We start from the raw sequence: 17,661 nt of genomic DNA on the forward strand, positions 1-17,661 counted from the left end.
ACAGTTCCGTTCAAAGATCATCAGGTAGGAGCAAGCTAGAGAGCTAGGTAGGGAGAAGAGGACACGCAGAAAGACAGGATAATACCAGGAAGCGTGATGCAGCATGAGTCCAATGAGGAGGGTGAGTACAGATGAGGCCGCTATGGAGTAGAACTCCAGGCGTGGCTCTGATGAAACAAGAGCATCTCCAACTCCACTGGGTGAAGAGGCATCTTATTGCCAGGCTGGAGAATTCAACTGTCCGACCCTGCTGGGCGAGTATTGCCTGACAGGCCCCTAGACTCCCCAGCACAGTTTGGAGGAACCTCCACACACCAAAAAACAAAACAACATAAAACAATACAAAACAAAAGAACCAGGGCTCTTTAAAGAGTCTCAGGACAGGAGAGTAAGGGTGGCAAAAATTATAGTTAGAGGGCTGGAACAATATCACAGCGGGTAGGGCATTTGCCTTGCATGCGGCCGACCCGGGTTCAATTCCCAGAATCCCATATGGTCCCCTGAGCACTGCCAGGAGTGATTCCTGAGTGCAGAGCCAGGAGTAACCCCTGAGCATTGCTCAGTGTGACCCAAAAAGCAAAAAAAAAAAAATCACAGGTGGAACAACAACAACAATAACTATAGGAAAACATAAAAAAAAAACTAAACAGAAGCTAACTAAAATATCTGTGATAGTTCTGGGAGAATAAGAGCATCAAAATAAATGGTAGTAACATATTATAACACCATGGAGCAAACAGAATCCCTGAGTGCACACCGATTGAAAATAATTAAGCAGGCAATATAATTCAGTGCTAGAGCAAATACCTCACATGTATGATCTGGATTTCATACATGCTACCAGAAAAATAAAATTAATAAACAAAAATCTGATGAAAAATGGAATATTTCACTAGGTTTCAAAATACCTTCCCTGAAGTATTGCAAATGAGAAAGAGTAACTTTATAGTGAAGAAATACTGCAGGCACTGCCTTCTCCTAAATGTCACAATATCACAGTGAATATCACAGCAATTTAACAACTAAATTTACAAGCCACTTGCCAGCATGCAGTAAGAACACAGTATCCCTTCTGTGGCTGTCCTGACAAAGACACATGTCCTGAATCTATTCACAGAGAAGCAACAAACATACCCAAGGTGAAGGAATTCAACAAAAAAGTCAAATCCAGTCTAGAATGTTAAATGGTGTCAAGATATAAAAGGAAAGAATGAGGAAAATTCCTGATAGGAAAACATCACACCATGTGACCAGAACTCCATCCTTCTGCTTGGAAAGAACACTGGCAACGGTTCAACATGGTCTGAGGATTAGCACTTCAACACACCAGTATTATTTCCCTCATTTTGAGGATTGTATCGATATTTCGTAGAATGCCCTTACTTATAAGAGATCTCTATGAAAATACTGAGGGTGAAAAGCATCATTTCAACAACACAATCTATCATTATTCAGTCTTCCCTAAAATATGATAAAAATGGTTATTTTCTTGTATTTGCAACTTTCCTTCTAGACTTTAAGAAGTACTAGTCAGCAATAGGTACACTGGTGATGACTATGTTGTTGGAATATTGTACACAGAAAACCATCATCAACAATAATGTAAATCACAATGCCTCAGTCAATTTTGAACAGTAATAATAAATGAAAGTATGAATTAGATTGTAACTCCTTTCTATTAGAATCTACATTTTCAGGAAAAAAATGTAACAAGAAGCAGACACCCATCTTTTTCTGCCCTTTCTAATACAGAGCCAGAAATAAGCACCACCAGGTATGGCTCCAAAACAAAACAAAGGCTCTTGGAGCAGAGAAGTAGTTCTAATGCAAGAGCAATGCCCTGAGATCAATCTGCAGTACTGCGTGCTCCCTTTCCCAGCATTGCTGCATGGAGCCCAGAACCTCTAGCACCACCAGCTATGGGCCTAGAAAATAAAAATAATAAAGGCCCTTTCTGGCCACAGAATTCAATCAATAGCCATAATTACCTAGTTTGAAATATTAAAATAATGCCAATACCTCCTAAGCTGTCAAGGTCCTCGAGAATTCTGCCAAATCTGTGAAGTAAAGAGAACTATGATTAAATGAAAATCATGACCTCCACTAAAAAATAAATGACACACACTGAAGTGATGAAAACATTCTGGTGTTGCTAGTTGCATAACTCTCCGAATAGACTAAAAACCATGGAAGTGGACTTTTAATTAGGAGAACATTATGGTATGTGAACTATATCATAGGTCATAACAAGGAAAAGAATAAATGAAGTAAGTAAAACTGATGCTGGATTACCTCACGGTGTTTTTAACAGTCAGATATTTCTCCCGCAAGTCAGGCTGAGTGCCCAAAGGCAGGAGAACTTCGATGTAACTGTCTTTCATCCTCCTAGGTGGCAGTTGTTCCTGCGACTCAGCCAAAAAACTACGGAGTAATTTTCTTTCCTCCATTGCTCTCACATGGTCTCTGAGAAGAAAGCAGGCAAGCTTCGTGAAACACAGGAGCAGTGCTATCCTGAAACTTGAGCAGCACAAGTCAGTAAGACACCTCTATCGGAGGAAAGGGGTATGCACCTACTTCATCTTCTGTCCCTTCCCTGCCTTAAAAGGAGACAGACATGACCTTGGTATTCTAGATCAGGGGAAACTAAAGAATCCTAACTACCAATGCATTATGCAATCTTAATTCTTTTGTTGTTGTTTTGGAGATCACATCCAGTGGTACTCGGGGCTTACTCCCAGTTCCATGCTCAAGGATGACTCCTGTCAGGGCCAAGGGACCATATATCAAACCTGGTTGGCTGCATGTAAGGCAAGCACCTTACCGGCTGTTGTATATCTCAGCCCCGCAATGCACAACCTTTTAATGCATCTTGACTTTTTTTCAGGAGGTTAACCAAGCAGTGCTCAGGGTGTATGAGGTCCACTCCCAGCAATACTCAGCCAGCTGCCAGTCAAATGCACAGTGCTGGAGGCAATCAGGCCCCTTCAGTAGTACTTGGGGGACCATGCGGTGCAGGGAATCGAATCTGGGGCCTACACATGGCAGGGCACATGCTCCAGCCCTTTGAGCTATCTCCCTGGCCATGATAGCAAGATATCAAGATACCTATTGTTTAATTAGAAGTAGTTTAGCGGGCACATATGTTTTTGTAGGGGGAGGGCAGTGCTGGGGATCAAACCCAAGGACTTCATAGATGCGAGGAAAGTGCTCTACAACTGAGCCACATCCCTAGTCCTTCCCATATACTTTTATTGGCAACTCAGGCAAGATGTTAAGAAGTATCAGTCAAGGGGGCAGGAGTGATAGTACAGCGGGTAGGGCGTTTGCCTTGTACGCGGCTGACCCAGGTTCGATCCCCCAGCATCACATATGGCCCCCGAGCACCACCAGGAGTGATTCTTGAGTTCACAGCCAGGAGCAAACCCTGACCATTGCTGGGTGTGACCAAAAAAGCAAAAAAAAAAAAAAAAGAAATATCAGTCAAGAGAGATGGTAGAGCAAGTCAGGATGCTTGCCTTACATGCAGCTGATCTGGGTTCAAGGTCCCCTGAGCACCACCAGGAGTGATCCCTGAGCACAGAATCAAGAGTAAGCCCTAAGTACTATGGCTATGTCCCCCTCATAAAGCATTACATTTAACATCTAACGCATAGATATTCATTCTTTCTTCTTCTCAGTAAATTAAAGTTTTGAATTTCATTTTTGAGATATAATCAATATAAAACCATGTGAATTAAAGGTATATATTATGCTCACTTGATCCCATTATATGTATGCTGCAAATTCTTCATATAAAGAGTTAAAAAATCTTTAGGGGGCTGGAAAGATAGCCCAGCAGGCTGGAGCTCATGCCTTCCATTTAGGAGGCCTGGATAAGATTCCCAGCAATGCACGGTTCCCTAAGCACCAGGAGTAACATCTGGCCACAGAGCTGAAAGAAGCCCCTGAGCACCACCAGATGTGACCCAAAAACTAAAAAAAGGCATTATACTATTTTTTTCAACATATATTACTATTATAGCTATTAATCCCTCCAAGTTTTGGTTTTTTTTCTCAGTGTAACTTCAAAATTTTCACACTAAGAGGGATATTAATTATCCTATTTCAAATCAGGGAAATACTAAAAAAAGAAAAACTCTATGGGAGACCAGATTAATTATGTAGTGACAAGCAAGAAAGGGAGTAGCCTGAATGAAACAGAAATCCAGGGTCTTGGGTTCAAGTCTCAAGCTCTAATACTTAATTGCTCAATCTCCCTAAGTGTCAGTTTCATCAGACGTAAAAAGAGTATAGAAATATAAGACATTAGCATACCTTAGGTTTCACTGAGAGTCAGTGGGGTAATCTATCAGGGTGCACTCTGAAAAATCTAAATTACATGCTAACCATGTCATTTTATAGCATGATATATATATGCATATATATATATATATATATCAGTTCAATACATGAACTGATAAACTTGTACTATGATTTTCTTCAAATTAAAAAACATCAACCCATTCATAAACAGCCCCTCACATCCCTACAACATGACTGACCTAAATACAGTCTAGTACTTTAGGGATGGAAAAATGAATGAATCAAAGAGTGCATACTGATAGTTAGTGGACACTCCTACTATCTCCCGCAATTTAGCACGAACTGAAAAAAAAAAGAAACAAAAAGGTTATTTCATGAGACAAAAAATATGAGAACCGGATTATGCAAACAGCACAAGAACTATGAAAGCAATTCATGCACTCAAAAGCCTTAAAGCCTCATGATTTTACAGTTAATGGCACACAAACAGCTCAGGAAAACTATCAGGCCCCTGATTCCTGAAAGCACAACCTTAACTATTGCCCAGTACAGAAAAGAAGGCACATGTCCATCATTGGTGTTTACATAAACAAAAGGATAACTAATAATTCATTGAATGGGGCTGTATTAGTAACTGCAGATGAGGGGATTCCTTCATGACGGAGATATCAAGTTTAACCCCATTTCCCTTTCCTTTGTGGCTGCAGTAACCGCATTGATGGAGGAAGCACACAAGCATCCGGCAGTGAGCTCACACACCAGTCACCATGCTTGTACACTCAACTATGTGCTCACTGGGGGTTGCACACTTTAGCTGCAATGCTTGCACACATGCTTGCTGGCGCTGGGGCAGTGTCACACTCCTTTTGTTGTGATTTTTTGGAATATTCTGGTTGTAGTACTTGCCACGCATCGGTTGTAGAGCTCACATATGTACTTGCTGGGAGTCACACGATGTCCATGATGCTCACTCATCTTTTTATTTCGATGCTCACCGAGGGCTGTACCTTTAGTTGCAATGTACATACACACATGCACATGCGAGAAAGCACACACACACACACACACACACACACGATAGTGGTGAGCCTGAATATTGTTGTAGCTGCAGGAAGGGGCCCAAACAGCAAAAGTGCTAGGATTATATTTGTCACATATGGCTGACACCGGGGATCAAGCTTACCTGGGATCATTTTTGTAAGACAAATTTCTTTATGCCAAGCAGCCATCCCCTGGACTTCATGATGGAAATACCATGAACAGAATCCCTACTTAAGACTTGTCTTTAATTTTTAACACCAGGCCAAAGGTTAAATTTTAATGCAAGGTGTGTGCTCAGCCACTGAGTCACATCCCTAACCGCCACATATACTCTTATGAGAAGTGATAAATCAAATGACTTAGCTCAGGGACTAATAACTAATCTCTGAGTCACACATTAGTGAACTTCTATTTATACTCTTTGAACTGTTACAAAAGCTTAAACCAGAAAAATGAACAAGAGACTTACATCAAGGAAAGGCAAAGAAATGTAATTTAATTTTGGTTCATGCCCACTGCCCAAAGGTACAAGAATTAATTAGTGCAAATATATTCTTATGTGGCTAAAAAGTGGATAATAATTACCATTATTCACGTGTATAGTTGTACATCCTATATTGGATAAAGAGAAAATGAATTAGATAAACAGTAGTGGTTTTAAAAATCTACATAAATCCATGTAATCCGCTAACTTCCTAGGGGTATTTTAGCATTTAAAAATACATATTCCAGTTTTAGAAAATTAACTGTAGCAGCTCATGGTCCTTTAACAACCCATCAAAAGCAAATATGATTAGATTAACATGCATTTTAACTTTCTATGGCAAAAGGTTGATTATTTCATCAAATATTCTGTATATACAAAAATAGTAATTTATAATAATAAAATTGCAAAAAACTACCAGTAAAATAATCTTATTTCTGATTTTGTTCTTCCTGAGTTCCTTTAATAAGAAAATGCAAAGGAAGTTTCCCAAACAGTATTACAGACTACTGATGCTCACTAACATAAAATGATTACTAGTTTAGTGAGTGTAAGAGGAGTAGGGATTAAAATCCAAAAGGAGAATACGATTTTGCTTGTAGTACTGGAGACTGAACTAAGGCCTCCACACACGAGGCTAGTGCTCTCAGGAATCATTCTTGGGGCTGGAGGAATAGCACAGCGGGTAGGGCGTTTGCCTTGCACGCGGCCGACCCGGGTTCGAATCCCAACATCCCATATGGTCCCCTGAGCACCGCCAGGGGTGATTCCTGAGTGCAGAGCCAGGAGTAACCCCTGTGCATCGCCGGGTGTGACTCAAAAAGCAAAAAAAAAAAAAGAATCATTCTTCAACTTAATACACCTGCAGACTGGCACCCATCTGTGGTGAGGTTAAAGACCACAGTTCTAAACTATACTTTGAGTCCAATAGGAAAAATACATTGGTCTTTTTCATGTGCTGGGTACTGACACAGGGCCTCAAGCATGTCAGGCATCTGATGTACCTCTGAGTCAAGTTCCTAGCCCTCAGATGTAGGTCAAAGTCCTCAAGAGGTTTTGGTTTTATTTCTTTATACGAATGATCCATTCTTTTCAATGTTTTTAAATTGAGGTACTGTAGTTTTACACCAGCATTTTTCAACCTTTTTTCTGACCCTGGACCCTTGCAAACTTGTTTCCTTCCTATAGCTCCTCTGTCCCACCTTTTAATTCCCTAAATTTGTATTGTGACCCCCCTCCCCATATATATGATTTTCATGTGTGGGCCCAAACAGGGCCATATGTTCCCTTTTGAAAAAGGCTGCTCTAGAGTAGAATGTTTTGTTCTTTCTGTGTTGGGGACACGCCCAGCAGTGCTCAGGGCTTATTCCTGTCTCTATGCTCAGACATCATGCCTGGCAGGCTTGGGGTGCGGGAACCATAAGTGGGGCCGGGAATCTAACCCAGGTCATCTACAAGCAAGGTAAATGCCCTACCCGCTGTACTATTGCTCTGGCCCCAAGAGTAGAATTTTAAATAATATATATACATATATACATTTACTTGGACCTTTAAAAGACATAATTTTAATTAACATGAATAAATGAAGGCATCCATATTTTAGACATATAGTAATGGAAATTACCTTCAAATGACCAAAGATACACAGGGACTCTCTAACAAAACTATAGACTGGGAACACTTAATTCATGCAATGGAAAGACCCAACTTTTACCTTCCCCTTCATTACTTACACATACAGGAAATGGAATTTGAAAAAGTGAAAAAGCATATGCCTACCATGGGGCAAACTTTGTTCAATTTCTGGACGACATGCACATGGTCCCTTACTGCGCCCACCCTAGAGGTCAGCACCACCAGGGTGGCCCAAGTAATCCTGGCACTGCAGGACCCAAGCAGCACCACATCCTCAGGCCTTACACTGAACCACCAGCCCAGTTGGCAGAGAACCGCCAGTGGGCACCCCAGGCATCCTAAGCACTGTTCAGGAAGTTCTCAAAATACATACTTAACTAAATGTATAAAACATGTATCATTAGCATGACCCATTTGCCCTAAACTATCCATCTCCACATCCCCACAAACAAAATAGGGCCTAAAGAGTAAAACACTCAAGCTTGCCATTATGAGTGTAGATGAATCTCTGTTTCTCCAGATTCAGAGATCCTTGAGTCAGTCCTCTGCCAGGAGTGAGAAGCCCCTTGCTGGAGTTACAAAACCTACAAAACAAGACAAAACACACTTAGAGTGAGGTTCCATGGCTTACCTGGCAAGCCCAAAGACCTGTGCCTCCGTCCAGAGTACATGGCTATGCCAGGCCCTTGGAATACAATGTCTTGTAGGATGCTGCACCTGTTTCTCAAGTATTGTATCTGGATATGAAGTCATTTCATAAATCACCTCTCCATCTAGAATCTGCATATTTGGAGAGCAGAAAGCAAGCCTGGTAGGTAGTTAATGGCAAAAAAATAAAATATAACAACTGGGTTTAATGAATTTACTCTTGATCTGTTTTATTAGCATCAGAATCCCAGAATCAACTGGGTAAACAACTGAGCAAATTAATTAGGGACATGTAATATGCTATTTATTATTACACCATATTTACTTAAAATTAAGCTAAAAATTAAGCTAAAAGCCAGGGCTGGAGAGATGGTACGGGGATAAGGCACTTGCCTTACATGCGGCCAACCCTGGTTTTATTCCAAGTACCACTAGGAGGGATCCCTGAGCACAGAACCAAGAGTGAGCCACGAGCATCACTGGGCGTGACACCACTCCCCAATAAAAATGACCGAAAATAAGTTAAAACCAAGTATGAATTAATAAATTTAAAGACAGATTAGCCATTTCCAGACTCAAGGGAAATTCTGAAGAATCAAGAGACCATTGGGAAACTCAGGCAGGTCCTCAGTCGCTATCAACGCACCTTTCCAAGGAAAGGAGCCAAGCAAGTCAAAGTCACCAGACAGGTCAGAAGTCACCCAATGGCCCTGGCTCTGTTCTGGGTCCCAAGTTGAGGGTGGGTTTCCAGAAAAAGAACAGACAATGCCATTCATGCCTTTATTTAGAGAATAAGTCAGTTGGCTCTTGGGAATTGGACAACAAAATGCTATTAAGATCGCCCGCCAGTCAGATAAAGCAGAGTCCTCCAGTAGTCTGATTATTCACCTACGAACTCTTTCTCTCACCAGCTACTGATGAACCGGCTTGAGGCTCCATACTCCAAAGGACCAACTTGAGTGCAAAGGCAGAGGAGCTGCAAACTGACTTTAAAGCTGACTTCAAACCGTGGAACAAAGTTTCTACATATTGTTAAGGCTAGAGAGATGCAGGCAGAGAGAGAACGCTTTACAGCTGACAGCAGCATCTGCATCAAGCACCCCTGGCCCAGAGGCAGCCCACAGAGAAATAACAGGATCAATGGCATCATCACCGAGACTACACCAGGGAGAGAGAGAGAAAAGGAGAGAGTGCAGGAGCTCCTGCAGCGGCAGAACTGCAGAAACTGGAACAGGGGTGAACGCCCTTGGAAGCCAGGCGGGCAGAGACAACATGGGAGCGCAGAAAAGTTCCAGTGAATGGGGGGCGCTGCCCCAACCTGCACACACTGGGGTGGACGCGAGGCCTGACCCGGGTGCCCCCGAGGATGGGAAGGAAAGGCATCCTTCCCGCGCACGCGGCCCCTCTCGGCCACCAGGGCCCCACCTCCCCAACAGAGCCTGTTGCTCCCTAGAGCTGAAGTTCCACTGAGCACCAGAGGCCTTAAGAGTCACGCAGTCCTGAGAGCCCAAAAGGTGGCGGGGAGTCTGTGCCCACGTTACAACACTCTCAAGTCAGTCCAAGTGGGTCAAGCGCTTAACCCTAAAAACGCTCCTCAAATGAGGGCAAAGGTCTGGTAAAATAATAGGGGTAACTTGAAATACACGCTGACTAATGGACAACCCCAAAAACGGTTTGCAGGCTCAGTTCTGGTGAGCAAACAGAAAGGAATTCCGGGGAACACCCAGCCTCCTCGCTTACAGCGCGGCTTCGTAGTGAACACAGAATTGTGCCCGCAGGCTCTAACATAGGCGCGCGGGGCCCCAGCCTAGGCCTGGGGCCCGAATCCCCCTTGCGCCCCACTCTTTCCTGCAGCCCCAACTCTTAGTCCCGCCTCCCCGGACCCTTCCTTCCGTCGCGGCCAGCTAGCAGCGGGGACCCGAGGAGGGCAGCCCCTCTGAGCGCGCCCGCGCCCCCCGGGCCCCCTCTACGTACCGCAGCACAGTCCGCCTCATCGTGCTCAGTCCGCGAGCAGCTTTGCGAGCACCAAGTCCTGGGCCCCGCTCAGCGGCTGACTGAAGGCAGATGAGCCCCGGCCCTAGCGGGAACCCGGCGTCCGAGCTCACTCCCGGCGGCCGCACCCACGTTCCCTCCCTACCCTGACGGCCGGGGGCGGGGCCTCTCCGCCGGAGGCGGGGCCTCTCCGCCAGGGGCGGGCCTAACCTGCAGGGGCGGGGCTTTCTCACGGAGGCACGACCACGTCGCACGCCCCCCCCCTCCGGCCGCAGCCCGTCTCATCTCATTGGCCCGTACCTGCTGTCAATCTCCGTGGGTCGGCCCCCAGGAGCTGAACCGGGCGGTTAGCTGCCTGTGGGACCGGCCCACCCCCGCTCTTATTAAGCATGTGCGGCACATGGCACCGGCCGTGGGGTGCAGCGGAGTCCGCAGAGGTTTCTTCCCTCATCGCACTACGCCGCAGTCCGTGCGACCTTGGCCCCCAGGCCTCGGCAGCTGGACTCTGGTTCTTGCCCTTTGCTGAAGGTCAGACTCCTCCGGGCAGCTTTCCAAACGGCCGCGCCTAGGCCCCGCCCTCGGGGAAGTCTGATTTACTGGGGTGCGGCTTCCCTTAAAGATGTCAATAACCCGGGGCTGGAGCCCTAGCACAGCGGGTAGAGCTGTTACCTTGCACCCAGCCGAACCCGGGTTTGATTCCCAGCATCCCATATGGTTCCCTGAGCACCGCCAAGAGTAATTCCTGAGTGCAGAGCCAGGAGTAACCCCGGTGCATCGTCAGGTGTGACCCAAAACGAAAAAAAAAAAGTCAGTGAACAAAGGTTGAGAATCACCGACCTAAACAGTACATACAACGTCCCTCTTTCATTCGAGGCCTGTCCCCTAGCCTTGAGTTGGAGACCTTGGCCAGCCCAGAGTCAGTACCACTGTAAAGAGAATTTTGCTTTATGATCTCATTTTTATTTTATCCAACAAATTTTTCTTTTCCCAAAGAATTGATCTCATTTTACACTTCTCATCTGTTTGTAGTGCTCCAGACTTTACTTTTTATGCTGGGGATCCTTCAAGTGGCAAAATTCCTACCCTTAGGGTGCCCACCTTATAAGCATAAATAAGAAGTTAGCAAGGCAGTTAACAACGTGATAAAAAATAATCTCAAGAAGAAATAAAGTCGTGAAGGAAGGTCTCCAGAATATACAAGTCTTGCTTTGTCATTGAGCATAGGAATTTTCTAGGGTTAGGGTATAGTTTTCTTTTTCTGATACCTTATGATTGTAAATATTTGTCGATGTAAATTAAGCTGCCTTTTAAATCACTTCGTAAACTACAAGTGAAAACGGTCCCTTTTTTTCTTTTTAATTAATTTTTTTATTTTGGCTGCGCTCAGGGATCACTCCTGATGGAGCTCAGAGGACCATATTAAATAGCAAAATTTAATACAAGTCTCCTAACCTTCTTCATCTGGTCATATTCAGCTTTTCTCCCACTAATCCATTTTCTCTGACAAATTCAGGTTCTCTTTATTCATTCCAAGCTGTGATTCTTATTTTCCTCTATGCTCTTGCTGACCCAAATCCACTTTCCACATTTTTAATATCATTCCCTATGGGAAATAAAGCCTCTGTGAAGATCCCCTTCAGTGAGACCACAGTACAAGTCAACCCTGACATTCTTCGGTCTACTGAAACCAACAGTATCTTCCCGTACAATTACAACTGCACCATGATGCATTGCCATTGACCGGACATAGGTATGAGATGTGTAATTATCTTGGTAAATCTATGCTTCAATTTCACTGAAATTTACGGTGGAGATCTGTATATTTTGTAGACCCTAAAGTCATCCTGGCTATTTAAATTGACAAAACACGCTTTTAGGTGTAAATTGTATTTTGTGCTTCTTGAAAATGGAGTCAAATAAAAACAGGTGGTGTCATTAGTACTAATTGACTTGATCTCCAGAAACACTGATTTTCTTTCGCTGTTTTTTTTTTTTAATTGAATCACCATGAGAGCAGTTACAAAGCTTTCCAGTCTAAGTCTCGGTCATACAATGATCAAACACCCATCCCCTCACCAGTGCACACACTCCACCACCAAGAACCCCAGTATGGCCCCCCATCCCACCCCTCCCCCCGACATGACACGCGGGGCCTCAAGTGATGGGGAATGAAACCGGCCCCTCTCCCCGCTCGCTGTTTTATTTTTGCATGTGTTATCTATGGGGTTGTCCAACTGCTTTGTTTTGTAGAGGTAACTTATTAGAGCATAGAACATGACCTATGGCATCTGCTTGTCTTCCTCTAAAGAAATACAGAAGTTAAGCCCTGAGTGAGGAAAGATCCTTATTTTACACTTTGTGGGAAGGGACACACACAGCTGTGTTTAGGGCTTGCTCCTGACTGCACTCAGACATCACCCTTGGCAGGGCCTGAGGGACCTTACAGAGTGCCAGAGATCTAACCAGCATCAACCACATGTAAAGCAAGAACCCTACCTACTGCACTATCTCTGGCCCATTTTACAATGTCTCTTCAAAATAGCCTTTTCTTCTTTGATCCAGGCACTTACTATTATTCACAATTCACTCCCTAAGTGTTGTTCAGCTTCTTTAACTCCCTTACCGTAGCTCTGACAGTTTTTGTAAAATTTCCCTACGGAACACTCATATGCATACACACCCATACACACACACACACACACAGGCTGGGAAGCTAGAGAAACTGTATCACCCATACAAAGTGGTCACAGCTGCTCCTTTCCCTAAACCTCCACCCCGTGACTTGAAGGGCCAAGAAACACATGAGTGGCAAGTGAGAGAGTGGGAGAGAGGGAATTAGCAAGGTGTTCACTGGTGATGATGCACAAGGAGGCTCCATTTCTGTGGAATCGTTCCATCACCAAGAGCCCCCCAGAGACTACAATGTTTGTGGTCCACCATGCCCATAGATGCTCTGTATCCCACACCCAGTCACACTGCAGAGAACTGAAATCAGCCGGTCCAGTCCCCACCAGTTCTTAGTCTTCCCCTCCCTAATGCTGGTGTCACCCTTGCATTTCCTCCCCACTGCCCCCACGCCACTTCTTCCCTCACCACTTCCCTCACACTCACAATTTGGTGACACTTGGGAGACTAAGAATGCAGGGATGAATAAGGCAATGGTTGTGAGTCAAGATAAGCAAGCATCCTAAAGGACAGAGGGATGTGAAACAAATGAGAATGATTTAGCAACCTTGACACCAATGGAAGAATATTCAAAGTAACCCTAATACAGCAGAGTCTCTTGCCCCCGTGCCTGGCTGTCTTCACCGGGGCCCCTGGCAGCCAAAGACCTCTGAAACCCAGCCACAGCCATGCTCAAGGCCCCTCTCTACACGTTTGGACGAGTCTCATGCATGAAGGAATCACCAGGTGTGCAGGTCCCGGGGCTGAGATCTCCAGGCCTGCTCAGATCAGGACTGGGCCTTCTCTACCCAGACCCCCCATTTTCCAGTAGCTTGGCAGCCACACTCACAAACTGCCTATAAAACAATGCTCCTGGATTAAAGATCTCAACATCAGACCAGAATCCATAAGGTACATAGAAAACAAGGTTGGCAAAACCCTCCACGACATTGAAGCTAAAGGTATTTTCAAAGATGACACACCACTGGCCAAGCAACTGAAAACAGAGATAAACAAATGGGACTACCTTAAACTACGAAGCTTCTGCACCTCAAAAGAAACAGTGACCAAAATACAAAGACAGTCTACAGAATGGGAAAGGATATTCACCCAATACACATCTGATAAGGGGTTGATATCAAGGATATACAAGGCACTGGTTGAACTCTACAAGAAGAAAACTCCTAACCCCATCAAAAAATGGGGGATGTAAATGAACAGAAATTTTCTCAAAGAAGAAATTCGAATGGCTAAAATACACATGAGAAAATGCTCTACGTCACTAATCATCAGGGAGATGCAGATTAAAACAAAAATGAGATGTCATTTCACACTACAGAGACTGGCCCACATCCAAAAGAACAAAAGCAACCACTGTTAGCGCAGATGTGGGGAGAAAGGGACTCTCCTTCACTGCTGGTGGGAATGCTGTTGGTTCAGCCCTTTTGGAAAACAATATGGACGATTCTCAAAAAATTAGAAATTGAACTCCCATTTGAGCCAGCAATACCACTCCTGGGAATATATCCTGGAGAGGCAAAAAGGTATAGTAGAAATGACATCTGCATTTCTATGTTCATTGCAGCACTGTTTACAATAGCCAAAATCTGGAAAAAAACAGAGTGCCCAAAAACAGATGACTGGTTAAAGAAACTTTGGTAATCTACACAATGGAATACTATGCAGCTGTTAGAAAAGATGAAGTCATGAAATTTGTATATAAGTGGATCTACATGGAATGTATCATGTTAAGTGAAATGAGTCAGAAAGAGAGGGACAGACATAGAAAGATTGCACTCATCTGTGGAATATAAAATAACATAGTGAGAGACTAACACTCAAGAGCTGTAGAGATAAGGATTAGGAGGTCTGCCCCACAGCTTGGAAACTGGCCTCACATGCTAGGGGGAAAGGCAGCTCAGATAGAAAAGGGAACACCAAGTAGAGGATGTCGGGAGGACCCATTCGGGTTGGAAGATGGGAGCTGAAAGTAGACTGTAGACCGAACATGATGGCCACTCAATACCTCTATTGCAAACTACAACACCCAAAAGGAGAGAGAACAAAGGGAAATGCCCTGCCACAGAGGTGGGGTGGTGGGGGATAGGGTGGGGTGGTGAGAGGGATACTGGGATCATTGGTGGAGTTGAATGAGCACTGGTGGAGGGATGGGTAAACGATCACTGTATGAGTAAAATGCAAACACAAAAGTTTATAAGTTTGTGACTCATATGCTGCCTGAGCCCATGTGCTGCTTGCGCCCGCGTGGCCGAGCACATGTGTCGCCCGCATCTCCCCTCTTTTGATGTGTACTTTCATGCTTTCATACTTTTGTATCTAAAGCTCGGTTATGTGTAGGGGCTTCCTCCACCCTTGGAGAAGCCCGCGTTCTCTCTTAAGCGCATTATTCTTACTATTCTCTCTCCCACTTATCTCTTCCTCCTTCCCTCAGAAACCTCTAAATAAAATCTATTTACTTCAGAAAAAAAAAGTTCATAAGTTTGTAACTATACATCACAGTGATTCTCTAATAAAAACTTTTTTTAAAAAAATGCTCCCGGGGGCTGGAGAGATAGCACAGCGGGTAGGGCATTTGCCTTGCACTCGGCCGACCCGGGTTCAAATCCCAGCATCCCATATGGTCCCCTGAGCACGGCCAGGGGTAATTCCTGAGTGCAGAGCCAGGAGTAACCCCTGTGCATCACCAGGTGTGACCCAAAAAGCAAAAATAAATAAATAAATAAATAAATAAATAAAAATAAAATAATAAAAAAAATGCTCCCGGAAGCGCGGCCAAACTTGCAGCCACACAACCTCTTATAGCCTACATCTCCCTCTCAGAAAACCTAGCAAGGTACAGAGAGCATCCTGCCCATACAGCAGAGCCTGTCATGCTCTCCGTGGCATTTTCGATATGCCAAATACAGTAACAATGATGGGTCTCATCTCGATTACCCTGAAAGAGTTTCCAATGCAGCACTGCTGGGAAGAACGTGTAAAGAACGTGTAAAGAGAGACTGCTAAAATCTCAGGGCTAGGACAAATGGAGACGTTGCTGGCACCCACTCGAGCAAATCATTGATCAATGGGATGACAGTGACAGTGATATAGTGATACCCCTAATACAGCAAGGGGGAATTTTTGCTAGGCAATGTGATTTGGACAGATTTTTGGACAGATTTTACCTCATGTACTTGTTAGTTTTCCTATTGCTTCATAGCAAATTCCCATCCTGTTGCTGGCTGAAAACATCACAAGCATATTACCTGACAGTGCTGTAGAGCAAAAGTCTGTCCGGAAGGTGTTGCCAGTGCTTGTTCTTTCCTGGTGGCTGTAAGAAACTCTTTCTGGCTTCTATAAGCCACCTACAGTGCTTGGCTTGAGGCCCCGTCCAACTTCTTTGAAGCCAGTAAAAGAACATTTTCCTGAACCTGTTTTCCATAGTGACATTCTTTCGTTTTCTTTGGGAAGGCACACCCAGCTATGCTCGGGGATTACTCCTGGCAGTGCTCAGAGGCTCACAGGGCTGTACTCAACAGTGCTCAGGTTGCCATATAGAGCTTGGGATCAAACTCAGAACCTCACGGATACATGGCATGGGCTCTATCACTTTAGCCACATCTGAGTCAATTCTTTAAACATTTTAATAGAGCCAATATAGTACCTTAATTCTTTTATTGTGCCCATATATGCCTTTTGGGTGTGGTCTTCCAGATGTGATGCTATAAAATCAAAGATGGAAAGTTCCTGGTCTCCAGGATCTCACTGTCCAGACAGGGCAACAAAAGCAGAAATGTAACCAAATGCATAGTGCTAAAATTGCCCCAACGACCCAATATCACAAGATCTCAGAGGAAGAGGAAAATAATGCATTCTGTGGGGAGGAAATGTTAAAATCTTTCTTTTGTCAGTGTTTGTTTCGGGGGCACACCTTTCAGTGCTGGGGATTCTAGCTTGGTATTTAGGGGTTGCTCTGGTGGTGCTCAGGGGACCATGTGGTGCTAGGGATGGAGCCTAGGTTTGTAAATTATGTGTACTAGCCCTTTGGAGCTACCTCCTCAACCCTATTGGAAGAATCTTGATGGAAAATGATAGTGGCATAGAAAACCCAAAGAGGAGGTGATATTTGAGAATTCTTCCCTTAGAGAAAAAAGGACCAAATTATTCAAACTAAAATTTTCCAGTTTCATAATTAAACATTTTGTAAATATAATATGAAAATTTGCCAAAGAGTAAATACTAGGGACTCCAGGATTTAGTACCTCCTTGCATAAATATCACCACAAATTTGATACTCAGCATGTCCTCCATCCCTGGGTTTGATCCTCAGCACCACAAATGCAATCCCTGGCACAAAAGTGTGTGATCCCTGTATACTAGAACCACAACAACCAAAAAGAAAAGAATAATTCTTTATCTTTTTGTCTCATACTATCACACACCTGGCTAATTAATTTTTTAATTAAAAAGCAGTGTTCTTCAACTTTTCTGTGAACCAGCATCTGCAATGTATAATGGTCCAGCAGTTATAACCAAGGTGATAGACCAGTGGTTTTCAACCTTTCTACACCTATGAACTGAATGGACTTATAATCAGTAGTTGAAGAACACTGGTTTTTTAAGCATTTTAATAGAGCCTCAAAAAGACTTTGAGGGCTGGAGTGATAGTACAGTAGGTAGGGCTTTGCCTTCTATCCAGCTGGCCCGGGTTCAATCTCCAGAACGCCATATGGTCCCCCTTCACTGCTGGGAGTTTAATTCCTGGGTTCAAAGGCAGGAGTAGACCCTGAGCATCTCCAAATGGGACCCCCAAACCAAATATAATTAAAATAAGAAAGACTTTGATAAGGACACAACATAAAACCAAAAAGATGCACATTACAGATCATATCCAA

At 44.0% G+C, this 17,661-nt stretch overlaps 1 protein-coding gene across 1 annotated transcript in view; it reads right to left on the reverse strand.

Annotated features, from left to right (window-relative positions):
- LOC101537123 (acyl-coenzyme A thioesterase 9, mitochondrial) overlaps positions 1–10,241 on the reverse strand; it is a 39,407-nt gene extending 29,166 nt beyond the window's left edge. Inside the window, exons 1-6 of the mRNA XM_004612279.3 lie at positions 10,085–10,241; positions 7,949–8,046; positions 5,929–5,955; positions 4,599–4,644; positions 2,293–2,463; positions 2,020–2,057 (exon numbers count right to left, since the gene is read on the reverse strand). Of these exons, the coding sequence (XP_004612336.2) occupies positions 2,020–2,057; positions 2,293–2,463; positions 4,599–4,644; positions 5,929–5,955; positions 7,949–8,046; positions 10,085–10,104 (400 nt within the window). The 5' untranslated portion in view covers positions 10,105–10,241. The remainder of the gene's footprint in view (positions 1–2,019; positions 2,058–2,292; positions 2,464–4,598; positions 4,645–5,928; positions 5,956–7,948; positions 8,047–10,084) is intronic.
- Positions 10,242–17,661: the final 7,420 nt, after the last annotated feature.

The sequence above is a fragment of the Sorex araneus genome, chromosome X, assembly GCF_027595985.1.
Source record: "Sorex araneus isolate mSorAra2 chromosome X, mSorAra2.pri, whole genome shotgun sequence".
Classification (NCBI taxonomy): domain Eukaryota; kingdom Metazoa; phylum Chordata; class Mammalia; order Eulipotyphla; family Soricidae; genus Sorex; species Sorex araneus.